We start from the raw sequence: 22369 nt of genomic DNA, 5'->3' as shown, positions 1-22369 counted from the left end.
GCTGTCTAGCGACAGGGGGACTACAAAAGACCCAGTCTCCGTGTGTAGGGAAGGTGCCGGTGAGACCGTGGAGGTAGCCAAAGTAGATTTGGCCAAAGCACTCCTCATGGCCATGAAGGCCGGACCGCCAGAGTCCTGGGAAGGTCCAACCCCCAGGGCCACAACAGTAGACGGCACCCCCGCAGCCAATGCACCGAGAGGAAGGCTCGGAACCGAAAACATCGGTCCCGAAGCGTCCCCCCGGGGCCAACCGAGAAGGTCCGTATACCGAACTCCAACTCGAAAGCCGGGGTTGGAGTAAGGGTCGGAGCCGACCCGAAAACCTCCATCGGCTCCACCAGCACCAACGGTGCCGAGGCAGTTGGAGGAGGAACCAGAACTACAGGGTGGGCCATCGGCTCCAAAGCCGATTGGGCTGGAGCCGAAACTAATTTCTGGAATAAAGGAGACTGAAACAGTCTTTGGAGCACCCTGTCGATGTCCGAATCCGACATCTTGGAAGATCGGGAGGAGACCGACCGGGTCCGAGCAGACTTCTCCATCGGCTCTGAAGGACTGGGGGACCGGCTCCGAATAGACTCGATCAATATCGGTGCCGAGGGAGATTCCATAGCAATTTCCCTCGGTGCCAAAGAGGGCTTCGGCGCCGAAGGGGAAGAGTCTGAGCCGGCAACCCTCATCGGCTCCAAAATCAGTGGAGCCGATGAAGGTGACCCGCCTCTCGAAGCCCCAGCCATCGGCTCCGAAACCAGAGGAGTCGAGGCTGGAGGCATCGAGGCAGACTGTTCCGTCCTCGGCTCCGAAGTCCGTGGAGCCGATGGAGAAGCCTGCCTAGATTTCTTAGTGGTCGGTTCCGACGGGCTGGTCGGAGCAGACGATTTCTTTTTCTTAGCTGGAGAGGAAGAGGAAGATAAGGCCTCTTCGAAGGAGGGTTTGATAAGCCCTTTTAAGATCAATTTATTCTTCCTCTCTTGGAGGACCCTAGAGGAAAAAGCGTGACACACGCTGCAAGACTCCTGAAGGTGTTTGGCGCCAAAACAGTACACGCATAAGGAGTGATCGTCCGTGATGGACATTTTGTAGTTGCATCTCGTGCATTTCTTCAATCCTGAGGGTCTATGCTCCTTAGACATAATGCTTGTAGGCTACTCACTATATCAGAGAAAAACACAATGTATGTAACTCAGCACAAATGATTTACACAGCAGTAAAAAAACTTTTTTTTTTTTTTTTTTTTTAACGAGAGGCGAAAGCCCAAGAAACTTAAACAAATAACAAATACACCAAAAGGAGGGCCAAGAACCCTCTAACTAAAACAGGTACTTGACCTCTCTGAAACAACAAGAAGACTCACTAAAGAACGAGGGGAAGGCCCCTCTAACTTAAACGGAAACCTTTCCCTGTCCAGTCACAAAAATTTACCACAAAATATGCACAAAAACACAATTATACACAACGATAGCTGTTAAAACAGCTTTTGGGTAAAGATTAAAGAATTTCCTGACAGAAAAACTCTCAGAAAAAAAGCACTTAGCTCAGCCAAGTTCGAGACCACGTCCTAGCTTGTAAGCGGCAAACGAGATCTGGGGAAGTAGTGGTGGTGCATCCTGGGATATAGAACAGCTCAGCCAATAAGAGACTTCACTCTATAGCATAGCGTGCCGAGTCGGAGCCGAGGATCGGCTCCGAACCGATCAGTACAGAATGTAGGCGAGATAGGATCACATAACATCTTATATTCCGCTTGTTGGAGTAGTTAGGAAAAAACACTGGAAGGTCTATGAACTGATTCATGTTATTCTCTGAAGAGACCTTAGGAAGGAAGGATTAGTCCTTAGAGTAACTCTGTCATTGTGGAACACTAGGTACAGAGTACGGATAGAAAGAGCCTGAAGTTCAAGATAAGAACTTCAGGGAACAAGAAGCTGCAGGTTCGAAAGGGGGCAAAATTAGAGAAGCTAAAATCAAATTTGATCTCACGGTGGTGGAGGATCTCTCACTGGGGGCCTGAGCAGAGTGGTCCCTTTGAGAAAGGCTTTACACAGCTTATGAGACATGATACTGTTTTCCGACAGGCCAATGTGAAAATTTGAAATTGCAGCTAACTGAACTCTAATTGTAGCGGAAGCGGACCCAGCATGGAAGAGTTCCGCAAGAAATTCCAAAATGTGGTGTACAGGGGCTGAAAAAGGGGCTATACTCTTAGCCTCTGCCCAGGAAGAAAAACGTTTCCACTTACTAGCGTAAGTTTTTCTAGTCGTAGACTTGTGCGATGACAAAATGATTTCGTGCACAGAGGGGGAGATATCTGGAAGCCTGGCTAAAGTTGGAAGTGGAGCAACCAAGCAGGGAGCTGGAGAGATCGTAAGGACTGGTGCAGCCTGCCCGACTGATGAATCAGAAGGTCTGGAACTAGGTCCAGAGTCCAAGGCTGCTCGAGAAGATGGCAATGCAGGAACGGGAACCATATCTGTCGACGCCAGTAAGGGGCAATGAGGATCATTTTGCAGCCCAATACGGTAGCTTTCTGTATTAGCTTCAGGATTAGGGGAAAAGGAGGGAATGCATAAAGAAGTCCCTAAGGCCAATGGTGGACTAGAGCGTCTCTGGGGGAATGTCCAGGAAGTGGAAGGAGAGAGAAGAAATTGCTGCACTTGCTGTTGAAGGGAGTTGCAAAAAGGTCGCAGCAAGGCTGGCCCCATTTGCGGAAGATTTGGTCCGCAACTACCTGATTCAGAGACCACTCGTGAGGCATGAGAATTGCTCTGCTCAGCCTGTCTGCTATGATGTTGGACCTCCCAGGGATGTGCATTGCGATCAGAAACCGTTGGGAAGAGATCGCCCACTGCCAGAGTCTGAGTGCTTCTCGACATAGGGGGTAGGACCTGGTTCCGCCCTGCTTGTTGATGTACTACACTACTGACATATTGTCTGTTTGAATTGCAATGGTCCTGGTAGGAAGAGAGTCCTGAAGAGCACGGCACTCATCTCCAAGACGTTTATATGCAGATGGTACTCGTGAGGTTGCCAGGTGCTTTGGACTGTTCTGCCTTGATAATGCCCTCTCACCCAATCAGGGAGGCATCCATGGTCACCATAGCAACTGGAGGGGGGAGTACAAATGGCCTGCCATGGGACACTGATGTGGAGACCATCCACCACGCAAGGTGCTTCTTGCATGCTTCTGTGATCATAATCATGTAAGACATGGGAAGCTGCTGGAAGGACCATTGGGTGAAAAGAAGCCACTGGAGAATCCTCATGTGAAAATGAGCTAGAGGGACAAGTATGATCGCTGCTGCCATGAGACCCAGAGTTTGGAGGACAAACCTGGCTTGAATTCTTTTGTATGCTAATAAAACCTTCACGTTGGCGAATCACTAATACCCTGTCTGGTGGAAGGCTCGCTGACATGTCTTTGGTATTTAAATTTGCGCCTATAAAGGTGATAGATTGACAGGGCGACAATGCAGACTTTTCGAAATTTATTGTGATACCTAGCCTGGAGCAAGTCTCGATAGTGCAGTCTCTGGCTCTCAGAAGGTAATGCCTGGTGGTAGCAGTGAGGAGCCAGTCGTCTAGATATGTAAACACCTGGAATCCTTGCCGTCTCAGGTGAGCAGTAACTACTGCCATACATTTGGTGAAGACCCTGGGGGCTGTGGTGAGACCAAAGGGCAGAGCTCTGAACTGATAATGGCTGGCTCCCAGCCAGAAGCGAAGGAATCTTCTGGAGCGGCTGTCCATTTTGATGTGGTAATACGCATCCTGAAGACCTATAGAGCACATCCAATTGTCCTGACCCAGGAAGGGTAAAATGGACTGTAGCGTGACCATCCGAAACTTCGTTCTTTGTACAGACCTGTTCAGTCTGCTGAGATCCAGAATGAGTGGAATGAGTCTCCAGTCCCCTGTCTTTTTTGGTACCAAAAAGAACCTTGAGTAAATTCTGGATCCTTGTTGGTCTGCTGGGACTTGCTGGATGGCCCTTTTTCTTAGCAGTTTTGAGACTTCTTGAACTGCTTGGTCCCTTAGATTGGGTGGAACGTCTGGAAGGGACTTGTTTAATCTTAAGGGGGTGTGAACAAAGGGAATTCTGTAGCCTCCGGATATAACAGACTGTACCCATTTGTCTTGTGTTATGTCTTGCCAGGCTCTTGGGGGAAGATTCCCGACTGCCTCCAGAGGTGGGCAGCCGGGAAGCCCTTCAGGATGCTGGAAGGGCTTTTCAGAGAAGGATTCTCTGCTGCCCTGATTTTGCAGACCCCCTCTGCCATGAGGGTGGCGTCTATTATTGTTCCCTCCTCTGCCCCTGGATGGGAACTCACCACTTGTGTCCGGCAAGGCTCCCTGGCATTTCCGGAACCACATCTTACACTCTTCTGACCCTTGGGATATGGTCTGGAAGGAGTGGAAAAATGGACTCCTACGGCAGAGAGAGTCTTGCCTTCCTGCTCACACCTGATAAGGGTGTCCTTCACCTGTGATCCAAAGAGAGAGGAACCATCAAAGGGGGTGTTGGTGAAAGGCGCTCTGAAAGGTCCCGGAAAGTTACATAGCCGCATCCAAGCGAGTCTTCTTAGGGCAACGCCTGTGCCTGCGGCTCTACTCGCACCATTGGCTGCATACGAAATGAGCCTCATGGAGGAGTTTACCACTGAATTAAGAGTCACCAGCTGGGAGGCTGCCTTAGCCTGGGCCCCCTCAGCTGATGGATCTTGGGGGGGGGTATCTCCAAGCTCTTTAAGGAGATCCCTTTGAAGACAGGTAAAGTGGCACAAATAATTCAGGGACTTCATGGAAAAGGTCGCTGAAGAGAACATCCGCTTCCCATATCTGTCCATCGTCCTGGACTCCTTGTTAGGGGGATGGACAGATGAAGAAGTTTCTGCCAACTCCTTCTTTGTGGTCGCCGCTACCACCATGGCATCAATGGGGACACCTTTTGTCAAAACCTGTTTGTCCTGTGGTGCAGTTATGAATTTTGCAGGTCTTCTGGGGGTCGGTTCCACTGTGTCTGGAGCTGACCACGCCTTCCGAGCCACCACAGACATCAGTGGGTCGAAAGGCAGAGACACCCAGAAGGTGGAAGGTCGGGGTCCAAACGCGTCCAGGAATACCGACTCATCCTCGGAAGGGCTTAGGGCAGTCCAGTTCCCCCTCTGCCTAAGCATCTCAAGGCTGTCTGAGAAGGAGACATCTTCAGAGGGGGATCTTGGGGACCCTTCCGAATCCTCTAAGTCGGTATCTGATGTGACAGACTCAGGGGAGTCAACATGTTTCCTCTTGCATTTCCTCTTACGAGGTAGCTCCTCTGAATGATCAGGGGAGGCCTCAGAAGAGGAAGATACACCCAAAGGGGTGTCCTGGAGCTCTGGATCCCCACGCTTGGGATCTGGAAGAGGGGCAGAGGCTGACACAGGCACCATAGGGGGAGGAGCTGATGGGGTCGATCATGGGACTGACTCAGGGGCCAGTACACTCATCACCTTGAAGGCGTCCCTGCCCGGATGCAGAGAGGGCTCCAGTTCCGAAGAAACCAGAATCCCTCTCCGCACCGAGGGGGATGGCTCCAAGGCAGATTTGGGAGCCGAGCTCACCTGAGCCGAAGCCCCGAGGGGGAGAGCGGGGTCGGACAAGGGTCCGATGTCACTCGCCAGAGCCGACGAGGGAGTCCCGGTGCCCAGATCCCTCCAGGGACGGTACCATGGAAGGGATCGGAGCCGACGACGGAACCGAAGGAGAAGGCATCAGAGCTGACGGTTCCACGACTCGAACCCCAACGAACTCTGGCTCCGAGCTCAAAGGATGAGTCGGAGGAGGAATATCTACAGACGTGGACGGAGCCGACACCTGATGAGGGGGGCTGGACAACATTTTGGCTAGGGCCTGTGATTTTAACAGCCTACTGACCACTCTTTCCAAGTCATGGTCTGAAAGTCTTGAGGACCGAGAAGAGTGGGATGAGCGATGACTACGCTCTGACTGGAGCAGAGGTGATCTCGGAGCCGAACGTTTCGACTCCAGAGAAGGAGACCTGGATCTTTTTCGACTCTCAGACGGCTCCGAGGAACGTGTCGGAGCCGACTGGGAGGGAGGAACATCGGTTCTAGCCAGAGCTGAGACGGATGGTATAGGTTCACCCAACGACAGCTCCGAACTGGGAGACGAAGGTTTAGGTGGCCTGGAAGATTTCACAGGCTGAGCCTTAGCCGGTGAATCTTGGGGCTTAAGCAAACCCCTCAGGATCAACTTGTTTTTGCGCTCCTGCAGGACTCTTGGACTGAATGCATGGCAAATCGAGCAAGAGTCCTGCAGGTGCACGGCACCCAGACAATAAACACAAGAAGTTTGACCGTCTGTCAGAGACATCTTCTGACAGCATGAGTCACACTTCTTGAATCCGGATGGCTTAGGATCCTTGGACATCCTGAAAGAAAACCAAGGAACAAAGAAACACACACAGAAAGGTTAAGGTAACTAACCACAAAAAATACACACTACAGTTACCACAACCAAAATTACAAGCAAGGTTATATCTGCACTACTACAACCAAAACTATAGTTAGCTATCACTAAACTAGCTAACAGTGATAATAAAAGAATTTTTTTTTTTTGTTAAGGAAAGAGATAGAGAGAAAAGGTTATCCTCTAACTTAAACGGAAAACCTTTCTGAGGTAAGGTAATGGAAGAGAAAGTGGGGGGGGGGGACTCTCTAAAACGAGTTTCTGAGGAGAAGTGACAAGGATTCAGGAATAGATTAGCTACAATTTTGTGTGCCTTTCAGCTTTTCCCAGTTAGGGGTCACCACAGCGGAACTCCGGTCCGCTAATGATTGGTATTTGATTTTTACGTGCCAAGTTACCAGCCCTGACACACAACCTTCAATGACATTCATGCATGTCTCCATGCAGAAGACACTCTAGCTGAGAATCGAACCGGACAGCGTCTTACTGTGAGGCGACAACGCTACCGCAGCACCACCACCGCGGGACTATAATAGATTAGCTACAATACAAATGTTTTATCTAAACGACCAATTCTACACTAAAACTAACAGTTTTTATGACAAGAAAAACGATAATAATAAAGTTTTATACAACCTGAGCCAGTAGAACAACCTCACAGCAGAAGCAGCAAATGAGATCTGGGTATCTAGCGCCAGGCGTCATGGGATATAGGGTGGCCTCAAGCCAGTAAGTAGCTCTCGAGCTTTTGAAGATGGCTGAGTCAGAGCCGAGGATCGGCTACGAACCCAACCAGCAAGAATGAAGGTGAGATAGACAACTTAACATTAAGATTTAAACAAAGGCAGGATTTGAATGAGCCATGTAATGTTTGGCTAGCAATGATCGGGTAAATTATAAATGATGCATAATGTTTGCAAATAAAATTATGTCAGTATGGTCTGTGATGTATAATACTTGCAAATAAGACTATTTCAATATGGTTTGTTTTCATTTATGTAAATATATGACTATTAAATTCACTTATGACATAAGCAAAGATGTTTTGAGAGAACAAACATGACTGTCATGGTGTTCATTGTTATATGCATGACACCGTGGTTAAGTGAAAGAAAATTATCTTGTGTTGCACAGACTTCTGATTCATGCTCATAGCTTTAAAAGCCTTTCATAAAGGTTTATAAAAATATTTTAGCCAGTCCACCTGTGGTAGGGTGATGAAGGGTAGACCTACAGCGTTTAAAGCCACTTTTATTCACTGATGTTTGAAATGTGGACCACTACCATTAAGAATTTTTTAAGGTAAACCATTTCTTGCAAATATTGTTCTCAATGCTTTTTTATTCTTTTCATATGTTGTGGATGCCATATGAATGACTTCAAGCCACTAAGCATGCATTCACTCCATCTAGCATCTCACAGAGTCTAAAATGAGACCTGTAAATTCAAAAAGAACAGCTTGCAATACTAACTGACATTTTCAGGCACACAGGGTACTTGTGGCAACATTTTGGACCATTCAATAATCAGTCACCTTTCAGCAATGTCTTCAATCTCCTTACCAGTGTTAGGCCACCAAATGACACTTCAGGTAAGGGTCTTTATTGTTATCATCCCATTGTTATTGTTATCATCCCATTGTTATCATCCTAAGTGACTCATGAACGGTATGCAGACGTCTGGAATGCTGCTTGTCTGGATCTACCAGTGCTGCTGCTCTTGTCTATAAGAAAATGAAGGATATAATATGTTATCACTTCAAGACTCCTTTCACAGCCTGACTTCACATGTGTGTGACGGCACTGTGGGATTCCTGGTTTCTCCTTGTATAATCAACATTCATCCATCCACCCACCCACCCACAACTCCTTTTTCCCCCATTTCTGCAAATGAGATCTGGGAGGTCACCTCAAGGGTCACAATCATCTAGAGTCTAATCATCTAATGTTCACATTGCCAGGTGGCTAGACCTGCCATTGTTGTTCTTTCATAACACACACACACACACACACACACACACACACACACACACACACACACACACACACACACACACACCAACATTTTCTGTATAGAAACTCATTCAATTTCTTTACTTCCCCAGACCAGAACTCCTAGCAGTGGCTTGGTGATCCATAACTAACATAATATTCTTTTGGGTGCAAGTACTGACTTTTTTTTTAAAACACTCCAGACAAGTCTAAGGGCTTCTCTGTTAATATGGGCAAAGTTACATTCATCTTTGGTCAGTAACTGTAAAGCATATACAGTGGGACCTCTCTCTATCCGCTTACAGCACATGACAGAACAGTACCGATTCTACAAAAAATGACACCTCATTCTCAACCTAACAGACAAGAATGTATTAAAGTGTGCTGCCACTTCTCTGATGTAATTAAACACATCATCAGGGTGATTGACGTATAGTCCATCCACTCCATTACAGACCCATTCTGCTGGGATGCATTCAGGAGGCAAAGATATTCCACCTCCCACTGGATATACCTTCTCACTTTTTATAAGTCTTTAGAAACACTTCTGACTTGTATTAAATAGGCAAGTGTGAAAAAAAAAATGTCCATGCTCTTGCCCATAACTCGTACATAAATCAACACTTGTTACAGATTTTTAACTTTTACTTTTGCAGAAATCTAGGTAATTTCTTGGGTAATCTCCCAGTGAAGTACCTCACAGGATGCGCAGTAGCAAAGCCCGCCCCGGATATGCCTCCTAGACTCACAATGTCATGTAATTGTCGACAAACACAGTAGCAAAGCCCGCCTCCTAGTAACCCTGACAGCTGTCTGCTGTCACATTTCATTACAACATTACAGTTATGTGTCTGTAAAATATACAGTTGAAAAAATAAGAAAGCGCTCCGGTTTTAGACCCTTTGCCATGAGTTTTATTTCTCAGAGGATGCGATACATGAAATTATGTGAGTAATAAAGGGCACAAATTGTCCAGGATGAAGCCCAGGTCCCCGAGTACCTTAACTAAAGCAGGGTATTAAATGGCTGCGTAAGTATTGCTTCTAAGGCATTAAAACAAAGGGAACAAACGGGGACCAATGCTAATATCAAACTTTATATAATCAGAAGATGTGGTGTGTTAGATAAACAGCGCATAAACTAAATGCCACCCTAAAGAAAAGGAGCAGCAGACGCATAAGTTCTAGAGGACAGAAAGAGGCAGATATAACCTTACTTTTTATTTATCTCGAAGGCATTTTATGTTCTGAATTTTAACTACAGTTAAGTTACTGTGTCTAACCGAGACAACTTTTCAGCACTGAACATCGTAAGTAATTTGACAAATGACGACCCACAGGGAACGTTTGAAACATTCTGTTTTCAAATGATTTTTCAAAACATTTCTGTGAAAAGGGGAAGCCCAGTTATGTCCATGACAAGTATTTAGTAATGCAAATATTCTACTAGCAAGCGAACGTTGGCTTTTAAGCTATTTCATTCATGGCTTGTAGCTTTGACGTGCCTTTAGAGGAAAGAGTTCAGAGTATGAGTGTGGCTCTGTACATGTCAGTTTAAAGTTATTAACCACGTTATTTGTGTTTAATTTAGCACCCTCTTGTGTTTGTACATCTTTTATTACAGCGCAGACTGTGCTTGTGTGTCTATAACTGGACTAGATCTTTAGGTCGCGTTTGAGAGTATTGTCTCACAGGCATACAGACAAATGACATAACTAGACTAGATCTTTAGGTCTGAGCTCCGCGCTCACTGTCACTCAAATGTGCCAATCAATTTGGACACGCCCAAAGCTGCGCAGTACCACCCGCGAGGTACTTCACTGGGAGATTACCATTTCTTGATCAATTTAACTCATACTATAGAACTCTAAGCATATCAGGTCATGATATTCATTCTATGTGTTTGCAAATTTCTAAACTGACGCCTCTAACCCCTCATAAATTCCTGCTACATCAACTGTTTGGTATACACATTTTGATCCCTGCTTACTTTAACTAACCACCCAGAGTGGACTTGTAATCAAGAAGTAGAAATAACAGACATACTGCAAAATAAATAATTCCAGTTATAAGAAGCTGTGGAGATGCAGGAAGTATTAATGTATGTATGCATCTATGTATGTATGTCTGTGTGCGTGTATTTATTTATAAATACAACTTGTTAACTGGGATACAGCATTGATCCCATTAAAACAATTTCAATCTCAGCCCAGAATGTAAACACACATTAAGTGGAAAAAATAAGAATAGTTTATACAGTAAAATAGAAAATGATTTAGGAAGGTTGTCAAGAGAAACCACTATGTACAATTTTCACATCAGTTAAAGTAGCAACGTTTTAGGGGTTAGAGAAGGGACACTACAGTGAAAACAATAGGCAGTATGTGTTGGAGATTAGGGAGACTAGGTTAAAAGCAGCTTGTGTTGTGAGATGTTCCTTAAGTGTGCCTAAAAGTAGGAGTAGTTACAGAGGTCTTTTAATATTTGAGGGCAGATCCTTCCAGAATTTGGGTTCAAGGGTGTAAAGATGTGGTTAGAGCACTGAAGTATGGTTTTAGGTGCTTGCAAGAGAGGCCCTGTGTAGCCATGAGGTCTAAGGTTAAATGATGGAGGCTGTCTAAGTAAGCTTGAAGAAAGACAAGGGCAGGAGTTTTCTTCACTGAGCCATTAAAGTTGGAAGCCAAGGAGGAGATTGGCTTGTTGCAGACCCGGCAGCCAGTTGGCTTTGGCTAGTCTAAGACAGTGGTGTTCACACGTAGAGGAAAGGGTAGTGAACTAACAGATTTAGCTGGAGTACACAAATAAGCATTCAATTATGTGCAAAACAGAAAGAACAGTCGCACAAAAAATATGAAAAAGACAATATAATTTGATGTAAAAAAGTCTGAGGACATCTCAGTATGTCATTTATCACAATGGCAGTTGTTTAAGGACACGTGTGCTAGCCATGTGTTATTCAAATGCTCAACAACCCATTTTGCTTTTTTAAAAATGGGGAAACTACCTACATTTCTCAGTGTTTCAACAATGATATTCCATACTCCACACTATACATACAATTTTACTAAATGCATTTTATTGTTCTGAATGGATGTGGTTTTAACAATATATATTATCAAAACAAAGCATTCACCTGTTCATAAGAAAAATTATGCTGGCTATTAGCAAATCAGATTCTGCATTTCTGAAATTGTCAGTGACGAGGATTAATGCTGCCAGAAATGGATTTCTGTGGCACAACTCACATTCCATCCAATTCAACAGATTCAAAAAGAGAAAATATTAGCTGTTATACTGGTAAAGCTGAAGATCTACGGCAGAAAAGAGGTTTTTACTATAGGTCAAAAATGCCTGTCTTTTTTGTAGAATCATTCTGAGAAACGGGGACAAAAGCAAATATAGCAAATGTATGTGGTCAGATTGGGACCAGTTTCTAATTAATGGCTTTGCTTATCTATAACCGAGTTTTCCTTCCTTGGTAAAATCACATAAAAGCTCAGTGGCCCAACTGTACAGCTGATTAAATTGATTACTTATTATAATAATAACTGCTCAGCAAAAGGAGATACAGATGGCATAACATCTTCCCAGAAGGCATCAAGCTTCACTCATAAATACCTCCCACCCTCATAAATGTGGAGTTAGTGTTAACCTGCTAGTTGGTATGGTCAACACACTATTTCTGCTGAACGACAGATCTGAAACCCAATAAAAAAACAAAGATATATTTGAGCAGTCCAGGTTAATATACATGAATGGAGAGTTATAGAAATTAATCTGTTTTTTAATGAACTACTTCTTTAAAATTCAGTTTAAAAACATTGATCCAGGTGAATCAAATCACAAAATATTTTTTTTTTGACAAGAGCATTACAGTACTATTTCTTTGTACCAGTGACTGGTAGATTTCATTCCCAAGAGGGATTTAAAACACCTGAGGGTGTGTAACACAGACTGCACTAGTTCACAAAGTTGCGTGTGACATAACTGTGACAACTAGAACTAGGAGATGCCACAAATGGCTAAGAAATATATAAAAACGTGACAGGCAGAAAAATGTGCCCTTGTTTAAGTGCAAAATGCTGAAATTATAGACATTGCTGCTAGCAAAAGACATGCTTGAGCAAATGTGCCAGACTGAAATGGTAGTATTATTGATTCAAGTAGCAGATGTGCATCCAGAAAATTAAGAAAGGGGATAAGGTACACTGGAGGAGTGGCCAATGGCCATTTCTTCTACAGTTGGAAGGTGCGGGGTACACTGACACAGGAACATCCCCTAGTACAGACAAAGGTTTAACCTCAGATATTGAGCACTGTGCCCTCAGTGGTAACTTGACAATACTACAGATCATGTCATACAGACTCCATATTATCCTGGCAGAAATGCAAATGTAAGGCATAAAAATAAATAAAATCATGGACATGGCTAACAGGATAATGGCAACACCACAAAACTTTCGCTGCCCTAGTCTCATGATAGCATGAGGACAGTGCAGACATACAAGCAAAATTAAAAAAGGGTTAACCAGAAGGCAGAAGAACAAAAATGTACACCACCACAAAGAGGTCAGAAGAAGAAGGAGGAGGGCTTCAAAAAGCCAGGAGGGAAAAAAGAAGGGTTCTTACAATGGATAAAACTGCAATGAATATGCTAAGCGTTGCCTACCTTATGGTAGTTGTTAGAGCTGGCCTGAATGAGAAGCTGCTGAGTTGTGATCATCTTCTTGCGTCTCCGGCACTCTTCCTTCACCAACTTGAGTTCTTCCATTTGTTTAGCCATTTCTTGCTTTGTCTGCTCATGTTCCAGTAAGGCAGCCTGCAGGCGTTCCTCCAGCAGTTGCAGATTGGTGGTCAGATACTCCTGACAGTGTAGTAAGTACTCGGTTGTCAGCTGAGCCAACTTCACAATCTTCAAAAACACAGGATCAAGGGGGTTATGACAAGAAGGACATCGCTCAGTGTCTAAACTGCAGAAGATAACATTTGAAATGTTCTCCTGTAAAATTGATACATCGAGCTCTCTGATCACACGATCCACATCAATAGCATTAAATCGCCTCCAGTCAACAGTACTGGTCCGTGGCTGGAACTTAAATGCTGGAATTCCACTGGTAATGACTGACATGGTCCCAAATGTACCACCATTTAAAGGATACTGTGCTTGAGGTGTTACCATCGGCCCAGCAGGCATCGTATATCTTGTAGAAAGCTGGAAAGGACTATAAAAATTCCTGTACAAAGACTAAAAATAAAGGCAAGAAATTACACTTCGATGTAATGTCTACTATATTAAAAACAAAAGATCATATATTAAGACCCAAAATACATTTCAGCAATAAATTACAACTGATGCAACTTTTGACATAGATATCACACAAACTTCAAAATACGAATGCCAAAGCAAGTCCAACTAGGCCTGCTATAGTAATGTTTCTCAGCTTTACTGTGATTTTGTTTTCCTAGAAAATTAGAGCCGTATGATCTGCGATAAAAATATATTACAGTCTCAAAAAAAAAATAAGAACATTAGTACACAAAACCCCTGACTGGCACCAAAAGAAACCCCATCTGCAAAAACAATCAAAAGTGTTCTCTTTTACTTATCTATGAAAAATCGATGTAAATCACCTATAATTTCCACCATCAGTCAAACTGCTATTTGGTATATGGCAACATTACATCTGTTCAGGTATCTCAGGTGTATGGCAGGTAAAAGGTATAAAAACAGACATGTCCGTAAGGGAGCAGACAAACCCGAGTTGTAATCCTCCAAAAGGCCTTTGTAAAATTTTACCTGTTCTGACTAGAAATTCAGATTGCTTACAGTAGTGTGTCCCCAATCCATTTTTCCACCAAAGTTACATATATCCTTGCTAAATACATTAATAACTTAGCACAATCAGATATGCAGGACTTCCTGGACACAAATCCAAGCGCATTTTTAATATTTATGTAATCTAAAGGAAATGTGTACTCATAACCCACCACTCCAGCATGCATCTCCACTCTAAACCCACCTGCAGAAGAAATGGATTTCAAAACCTTCTTCTCTACATATGGTTGGCATTTTTGGATGAGGGAAAACTGTCCAAAGTCATATCTCTTAATGCATTCCCTTCCCACCTGCTCCACCCCCTCCCCACACACACACACACGCACAACTGGTGATGCAAACAAGCATACTACTTCATCAATGCAAGAGCCTGCAGGTCTTTTTTCCTTTTGTTTTGCAAGTTTTCATGACTCAAACATTTTTTTTTAAGTTTTCCACATGTTTACATTACACTTAAGCTATGCTTGCACAAAAAAAGTTGCAAAGAGGCAGCTGTAACAAACAGAAAACCTAAGTAAGCATGCTGATTTCAACAGTACTGGATAAATGTTCAGACAATTTGGAATAAATATAAAGGATATGAATGTGTGTGTATGTGTCTACCTGAATGGTTGCTGCAAGGGGGTTAGCTATGGTAATGTTAAGAGTAGGTGAGTGTATCTGTGAGTGTGATTTAATAGGTGGGGGTGATGTGTGAACGTCTGTGAGGAACTGCTTGTGACTATATGTGTGTTGTCTGAATGTGTGTGTGTGTGTGTGTGTGTGGGGGTGGGGGTGGGGGTGGATGCCATACCGGTCAACTCCCCCAGGCAAAGCCTGTTATATGTGAGGGACACTAGACACCAGGGGCACTCTTTAAATATTATTCTAATTTACTAAAATGTTAGTGGAACAGGTTTTGTCTCACAAATCATTTTCTGAAGGAAAAAGTATGAAACTTGAATGTCTGACATTGCTGACTGAGTGTAATCATTCATGATTTAAAATGGACATGAAAAATGTAAGAGAAAAAAATCAGGGACAGTTGAGAGGTATGGCATGGACGTTATGTAAAATTATGGATAGATGACACTGGTGTGCTTCTTCAAAAAATAGTCCATTGACATCAGTGAATTACTTTGCTAAACAAATATATTTTTCTGCCCTATGAGACTTGCAGCATTCAGACTTCTTGAGTAAGGAAGTTTAGTAGCTTCAGCGAAAGAAAATTTCAGCACATAAAAGGAATGTGAAAATACTATTTTAAAGTTAGGTCTAGGACGTCCTGCACTCCCCCCATTCACTCACCCACTAGCTACAGTGGTGCAGCGGTAGCATTGTCGCCTTACAGCAGGAAGTTCTCCCGTTCGATTCTCGACTGGAGCGCCTTCTGTGTGGAGTCTACATGTCCTCCCTGCGGTCGAGTGGCATTCGAAAGACATGCGTAAATGGGCTTGCCTTCGTTGAAGGTTGGGCGTCGAGCTGGCACCTTGACACCGTAAAAATCTACTGCCAATCATTAGCAGACCAGAGTTCTGCTGTGGCGACCCCTAACTGGGAAAAGCCGAAAGAACAACAACAACATAAAGGAGTAGATAGCAACTCTATTTCTACACAAGTTATTTCCAGAGGTTTGTCTAAGTCAGGTTCAACAACTTGCTGCGAGATGACAGTGGTTAAAAATAATAAAATCTAGAAGATTTAGGATTTTTGCTTGGAAATGTTTGCATAGATATTTTTATACCCCTAGTGGACTCGAGAAAATTTTTCCTCAGGTAGACAACAAATGTTGGAGGTGTGACGGGGAAGAAAGAGGTAATTTAGAACATATTTTCTTGGAGTGCGGTGAGTTGGCGGACTTTAAGGATTCCCTGCGGGATGCACTGTCAGAGATGCTGGGTGGGCAGATTAGTGTGATGAGGGAGATGATTTTTCTGAACTATAATGCAGAATTAGAATTGCCTAGACATGGTAAGGCCTTGCTGTGTCAAATTATAGTGGCTGCCAAAAAAAGCAATTACAAGAAAATGGAAATCAAAATCTAAACCAACCATACTACAAGTAGTGACAATAGCAACAGAGATAAAACAAGTGGAACTGAGATCTTTAGAAAAGGGTAGAAGCAAAGTACATATGAAAAAAATGGGAATTGTGGGAACAATACATACAGGGGAGGAATGTGGTTTAAAAGAAGCAAGAACTTAAATGAGCTATGTAATATTTGACTGAAAATGATTGGGTAGATAAGTGATGTATAATGTTTGTAACGTGGTTTGTGATGTTAAATGTCTGAAACTAGGAAAGGGATGGTGTGCTTTCTTTCATTTATATAAATGTAGGATTGCCTATATCATAAGTGATAGCTTAATAAAGATGTTCTTAGTTTTAAAAAAGGGCAGGAATTGAAGAGATTCTGCAAAGTTGTTTAGGTTATATGACATATAGCAATATATGTGAAGTATGTTTGTAAACATTAACTTAATACAGTTTGATTACTTTTACATAAATGTAAATTTGCATATGTCATAAAGGATAATTCAATAAAGGTGTTTAGAAAATACTAATACAATGTCCAGTAGTAATGTCACATCCAGCCTCTGCAAAAGGGCAGTTAGTTACAAAGCACATTATTTGCCAAAGAAAAGGCAGCACCTAACTGCATGTTCAAACTTCTCCCACCATGTATTTATCCCCATGGCAGCACAAGTTTAAGGTAACCACCAGTTCTGTTATCAGCGGGGAACTCACATTGTAGAGATTATGTAACCAGGAAGCGGTAAAGTCCCAATTTCACCCAATCATTAACTGCCGTAAAAAATGGACACAGCAATTCAATGATGTCACCAACTCGGACCTGCAGGGAGAGCCTGTTCCTGAAAGTTTACTTGGAAAGCCCGTGTTTGCGCTTGTTTCTTGCTTTTCCTGTAAATAGTCTAGTCTACATACAGATTTGCTGTATCCAGGATGATTTGTAGCTTCTGAGCGGTGCCAAAGTCTGCTCTTCAATTTTTCCCTTAGACCTGCTAATTTTCTACTTTCCTGCACTTTTACTAGCTTCTCAGTCTAGCACTTCACCAGACTTCTTGTAGCAATTATTGTAGCATACAAAAGTGCTACCAGTATTAAATGTTCTACAAAGAAACAGCTCCAGTACACATTATTAATACCCACCCATCCAGGCATGTTTTAAGGTCAGTTTCCTGTGCTTTCTCCTATTAACCTGGTGAACTTGGGCATCCTGAGGCAATGTAGCAATTGCCTCATGTACACGGACAACCCTCTCCTCTTACCTCCCAACACTCAGACTTGCGAGAGATGCACTTATATATCCAAACTGGAAGCAATGCACTCTCCAGCAAAGACTGGAACAGCTGGTCAAGAGAAGGTCAATACTTGCACAACACCACATGGAACACATAGCCCTCCAGAACACACACCAGCACTGCCTTCACATAAAAACACAAACCACACATCCACCTTTGCAGAGGCTCTCAATACAAATCTACCCAAATAGCAGAGACCTCCAAGGCAGAAATGCACTTGACCACCACAACACAACACTAATCACAAAACACATAACTCTCCTAAACAGTGTGCCACTCAACCAAAGCCCCTAAGGCAGAACAGCATGACCAACACACTAGCCATAGGTGACTCGATAGTGAGGCACACTGATGTCCCACTTACTTTCTCCTTATTCAACCTAGTAACAGTCAGCTGCCTGTCAGGTGCCAGGATCCGCCACATAATGCGCGCACTCAGGTCCCAACAACAGGTACAAATATGACTCTGTCATTGTACATGTGGGTGTGAAAGACCTGAGACGTACCTCCCTGGACTACATGAAAAGAGACATGGAGGAGCTCTCGGATTATGTAGCCCACGTGGGTATGACCCTAGCCCTGAGCAGCATCCTACCATCACCTAGAATGATACCACAGTAAAAGCAGAAAATGATAGATTTCAACAACTGACTAAATTTCTGGTGTCATTCTAAGGGGAGCCAGTATCTGTCTGCCTGGGATTATATGATTAACAGACCTCGATGCTTTGCCAGAGATGGCCTGCATCTGTCACCCCTGGGCTTCCGGATACTGGCCAAGGCTCTTGCCACCCCTATAGTGCCTTTTTTTAGGCAGTGTTCCAAAGACCAAATTACCACCATAACAGCTACAAACAAATGCAATCTGAGGGTCATGCTGCTCAACGCTAGAAAACGCTAGAAGTCTAAATCTGAAAATGCACTCGCTCGAAGCACTCCTCAAAATGGAGAACATTGACATTTGTGCTGTAACAGAGAACTGGTTCAAGGCAGCAGAAAGCAGAAAGCACCCCTGCACTACTAGGCTACAACTCATTCCACACCTTTCGTCCCCAGAACCTGGACCGAAGCTCCAAAGGCGGTGGTGTTTCCATATTCATAAAGGATGTGCACACCTCCAGACTGGTAGCCCAACATAACTCATCAGAGATACTTCAAGTGCAGCTAACATTGGGTAAGACAGCGATTCAGGTCACAGCCTGCTATAGGTCCCCAACAATGTCACATGACTCACGCTCCACGTTCCTAAACACATTGGAGAATATTAGAATCCACCCTAACACTCCCATACTGGGCGACCTCAACTACCCCTCCATTAACTGTGAAAACTACTCATGTACCAATACACTTACCCAACGTTTCCTGGAATTCATTTATTCAAATGCCCTGGACCAGCTTGTTCTTACCGCCACTAGAGGTAGCAACATCCTTGACCTGGCCATTACTAACATGAGCGAACGTTGCTCTACACCAGTAGTCAACTCCTCCCTGGTTAGATCTGACCACAATCTAATCACCCAGGAAATCCAAATCCCCCCACCCCACCCCCACAAAGGTAACCACCATGAAAAACTTCTCCAAAGCTAACTTTGGGATCCTAAAAACAGAGGTGGCTAACTTCATGGCACCCATGCAAATGGAGAATAGCTGCATGACTGCCGAATCATACACCAATGCACTGTACAAACACGTACACAAATGCACAAATCTCACCATACCCAATAGAACCAAGGTGCTCTCCTCCAAAAAAAGGAAGCCAATCTGGTGGTCCCCTGCTATAAACAAATCCTACAACAGGAGGACGAAACTGATGCGGAATAACGTGAAGTCCCAAGACTGGATAAACTCCCTTATCAGCCTCAAGTTGAGATCCCTCATCAAATCCTCTAAAGCTAGCTATGACAACAGAATTGCAGCAGATAGTAAAGACAACCACAAGGCCTTCTATAGTTATATAATGAATCTCCATGGCAATACCCAAATTTGCTCTGCACAATGGTACCTCCTACCTCCCAACAGATATTGCCAATATACTGTCCGAGAGTTTCAGTGCCAACTTCACCCCTCTCTCTCCCAAAGGACCAATCACAATACAAGTAGATTGCCAGGCACCCAGTATTACTGCTGCACAGGTTAAAACATCACTGTCCAAGGCCAAGAATACAGCTTCCATGGGACCTGACAATATCCCTGGCTGTGTTCTACATAACTACAGGAGTGAACTGGCACCTCACCTGTGTGCCCTGTTCAATCACAGCCTCAATTCAGGCTTTCTCCCTACCGAATGGCAAACTACTACAGTCATCCCTCGCCACAAAGTAGGAGTGACTACAGACCCTGGGAACTATCGCCCCATTAGCCTGACGAGTCTGACATGCAAAGCTATGGAACGCATCATCACAGACCTAATAAACAAGGATATAGGGAATCTCCAAACTCTGGATCCCACACAGTTTGGTTTTGTGAAGGGAAAATCATGCACTTGGTTGACTTCTTTGAGTCAGTCACCAGAGCTGTGGATGAAGACAAGGTGGATCATGCAGCCTACCTTGACCTGGCCAAGGCATTTGATACCATTCCCCATTCAGGAATCATAGAAAAACTCACTAAGCTAGGCATTGACCCCTATATCACCAAGTGGGTTGCAAACTGGCTCAGAGATAGAACCCACAGTGTGAAAGCAGTGGACACCAAGTCAGACTGATGACCAGTCACGAGTGGAGTCCCACAGGGATCGGTCCTGGATCCTCTCCTGTTTGGTATCTCCTTCTCTGAACTCCAGGCCAACACAAAGAGTCTCTGGCTGACAAAGTTCCCAGACTATTGCAAGTTGGGAGCTATTATTAACTCCCCAAGTGATGCTGACATCCTACAGAAAGGCCTCACTGAGATCAATGACTGGTGTCAGAACCATGGCCTTAAGCTCAATGCCAAAAAATGTTGTCATCATCCCCTTTGGGAAAAACCCGGTTCCCATGAATTACCATATCAATGCTAGTCCACTGAACACAGAAGGTGTTATAAGAGATCTGGGAACACAAGTTGACAGCAGCCTCTCTTTTGACCACCATATTGCTACTGTGGTCAGAAAGTCCTTCTATATGGCACATCTCATTACTAAGGGTTTTGCATCCAGGAAGAAAGAGGTCATGGTCTCCCTCTACTCTTCCCTCATTAGGCTAGTCATCAAGTACAATGCCCCATATGGCATGTAGATCACTAGACACCTGCAACAACTGGAGTGGCTGCAGAAGTACCTCACAAAGAGGATCCTAGGCCTTAAAACACTTGTCCTATATGGACAGACTCAAAACACTTAACTATTCTCTGTCTCACATAGTCTACTTGGAAGCAATCTCTGCTTGACATACAAAGCCATGACTGATCCAGCTCTGTTAGAAATGCTACATCTAAAGAAATCCCAATCCCTCCACACCACACGCTCCAGTGACCTCTACCTCAATACCACAATCAACAGAATGTGCTGAAAGGACAGGTTCATAACCCAGAGACTGCCCTTGCTAAGGAATAGACTTCCCATACATGTCAAACAGAGCACCTCACTGGCCCTCTTCAAGACAAACCTTAATGAGTGGATGGGAAATAGAAAATTCACCCCAGGAATCACTCCAGTGGCTCTACTCGACAGAGGCACTGGGAACTAAGGTCACGTGGCACGATGTCAGGGTAACCCTATGGGCTAGGTTTATAAAGGCTCCGGGGCCATTATCCTAATACACACCTATGAATCTATAAAAATTGTACAGTGTTTGGCTATAATTCGTGATGTGGGGAGGTACTTAGCCAAGGAAGAGCCCTACACAACCCATGTCTGTAAAGTGCTTTCTTATTAACACTTCTACTGATGTGGGATGGAAAAGATCAGATTTCTTCAAAAAGACCAGTTTTGGTTAGTCTGCTACCGAGAAGGAAGCATACCAATCAAATCAGCAATGCACCATGTGTATTATTAAATTATAAAATGAGATGACAGAGTTTACAGAGAATACAACCTCTTTCACCAACAGCATTACAGAAATAAGTTCTCCAGAAAAAAAAACTGTTATTTTATTTGTTGCATACATGGCTGTGCATTAACTTAATTTTGTTTTCATTGACTTTGCTATGAGAGTATGTATGAGAACAGGAGTGAGCGTACTTGTAGCTATACTATCAGACATAAAATAAGTGCTGGAAAAGTTTTTTAAAGAGGTTCTAAAAGATAATTATTGTTCCCCACAAATATTTCTCTTGCTTCTACAAAGTGTTACAAAGCACACAGAAGTGACCACACGGTATACTGTCTGTAAATTGGTGTAAAGATGACCAAACCATTATATTTTTGTAAATCACATTTTGCAGTTTGAATTTTCTACGCTGCTCTTTTGCAACTGTGAGTTGGTAACTCCTTGTTAAGTGATACAAGGACATGGTAGAAGTTAATGGGGGAACTAGCCACAAATTGCATACTGTGTTATGCAAAATACAGTTGGCCGAAACATTTTTATGGTAAATGATACATTTTAATATAGCCTTATTATAAGGATGCATGCTAGCTAAACTCATTTTAGTTTTCACTGTTTTAGCTACTGGATTACATGCATTAACATGAGTGTGCATACCAGAGAATCATATTATTACACTTTTGGGTATGTGCACTGAGAAAGACAAGGAAATTGTATCAAAAGTGATTTTTGGTAAGTCACAGCAGTACCGTATGTCTCACCCTACAAAAAATGTAACCATGTTTGGTCAGACTAAAATTGGCCACACC

At 43.6% G+C, this 22369-nt stretch overlaps 1 protein-coding gene across 2 annotated transcripts in view; it reads right to left on the bottom strand.

Annotated features, from left to right (window-relative positions):
• DZIP1L (DAZ interacting zinc finger protein 1 like) overlaps positions 1 to 22369 on the bottom strand; it is a 1070134-nt gene that overhangs the window by 970021 nt on the left and 77744 nt on the right. For both annotated transcript variants that reach the window (XM_044070018.1, XM_044070019.1), the window contains exon 2: positions 13128 to 13703. In XM_044070018.1, the coding sequence (XP_043925953.1) occupies positions 13128 to 13652 (525 nt within the window). In that variant the 5' untranslated portion in view covers positions 13653 to 13703. The remainder of the gene's footprint in view (positions 1 to 13127; positions 13704 to 22369) is intronic.

The sequence above is a fragment of the Protopterus annectens genome, chromosome 4.part1 (assembly GCF_019279795.1).
Source record: "Protopterus annectens isolate FY-2018-M chromosome 4.part1, PAN1.0, whole genome shotgun sequence".
In the NCBI taxonomy this organism is placed as follows: Eukaryota; Metazoa; Chordata; order Ceratodontiformes; family Protopteridae; genus Protopterus; species Protopterus annectens.
The sequence above is the reverse complement of the archived record's forward strand: the minus strand, read 5'-3'. Positions and strand labels throughout refer to the sequence as shown.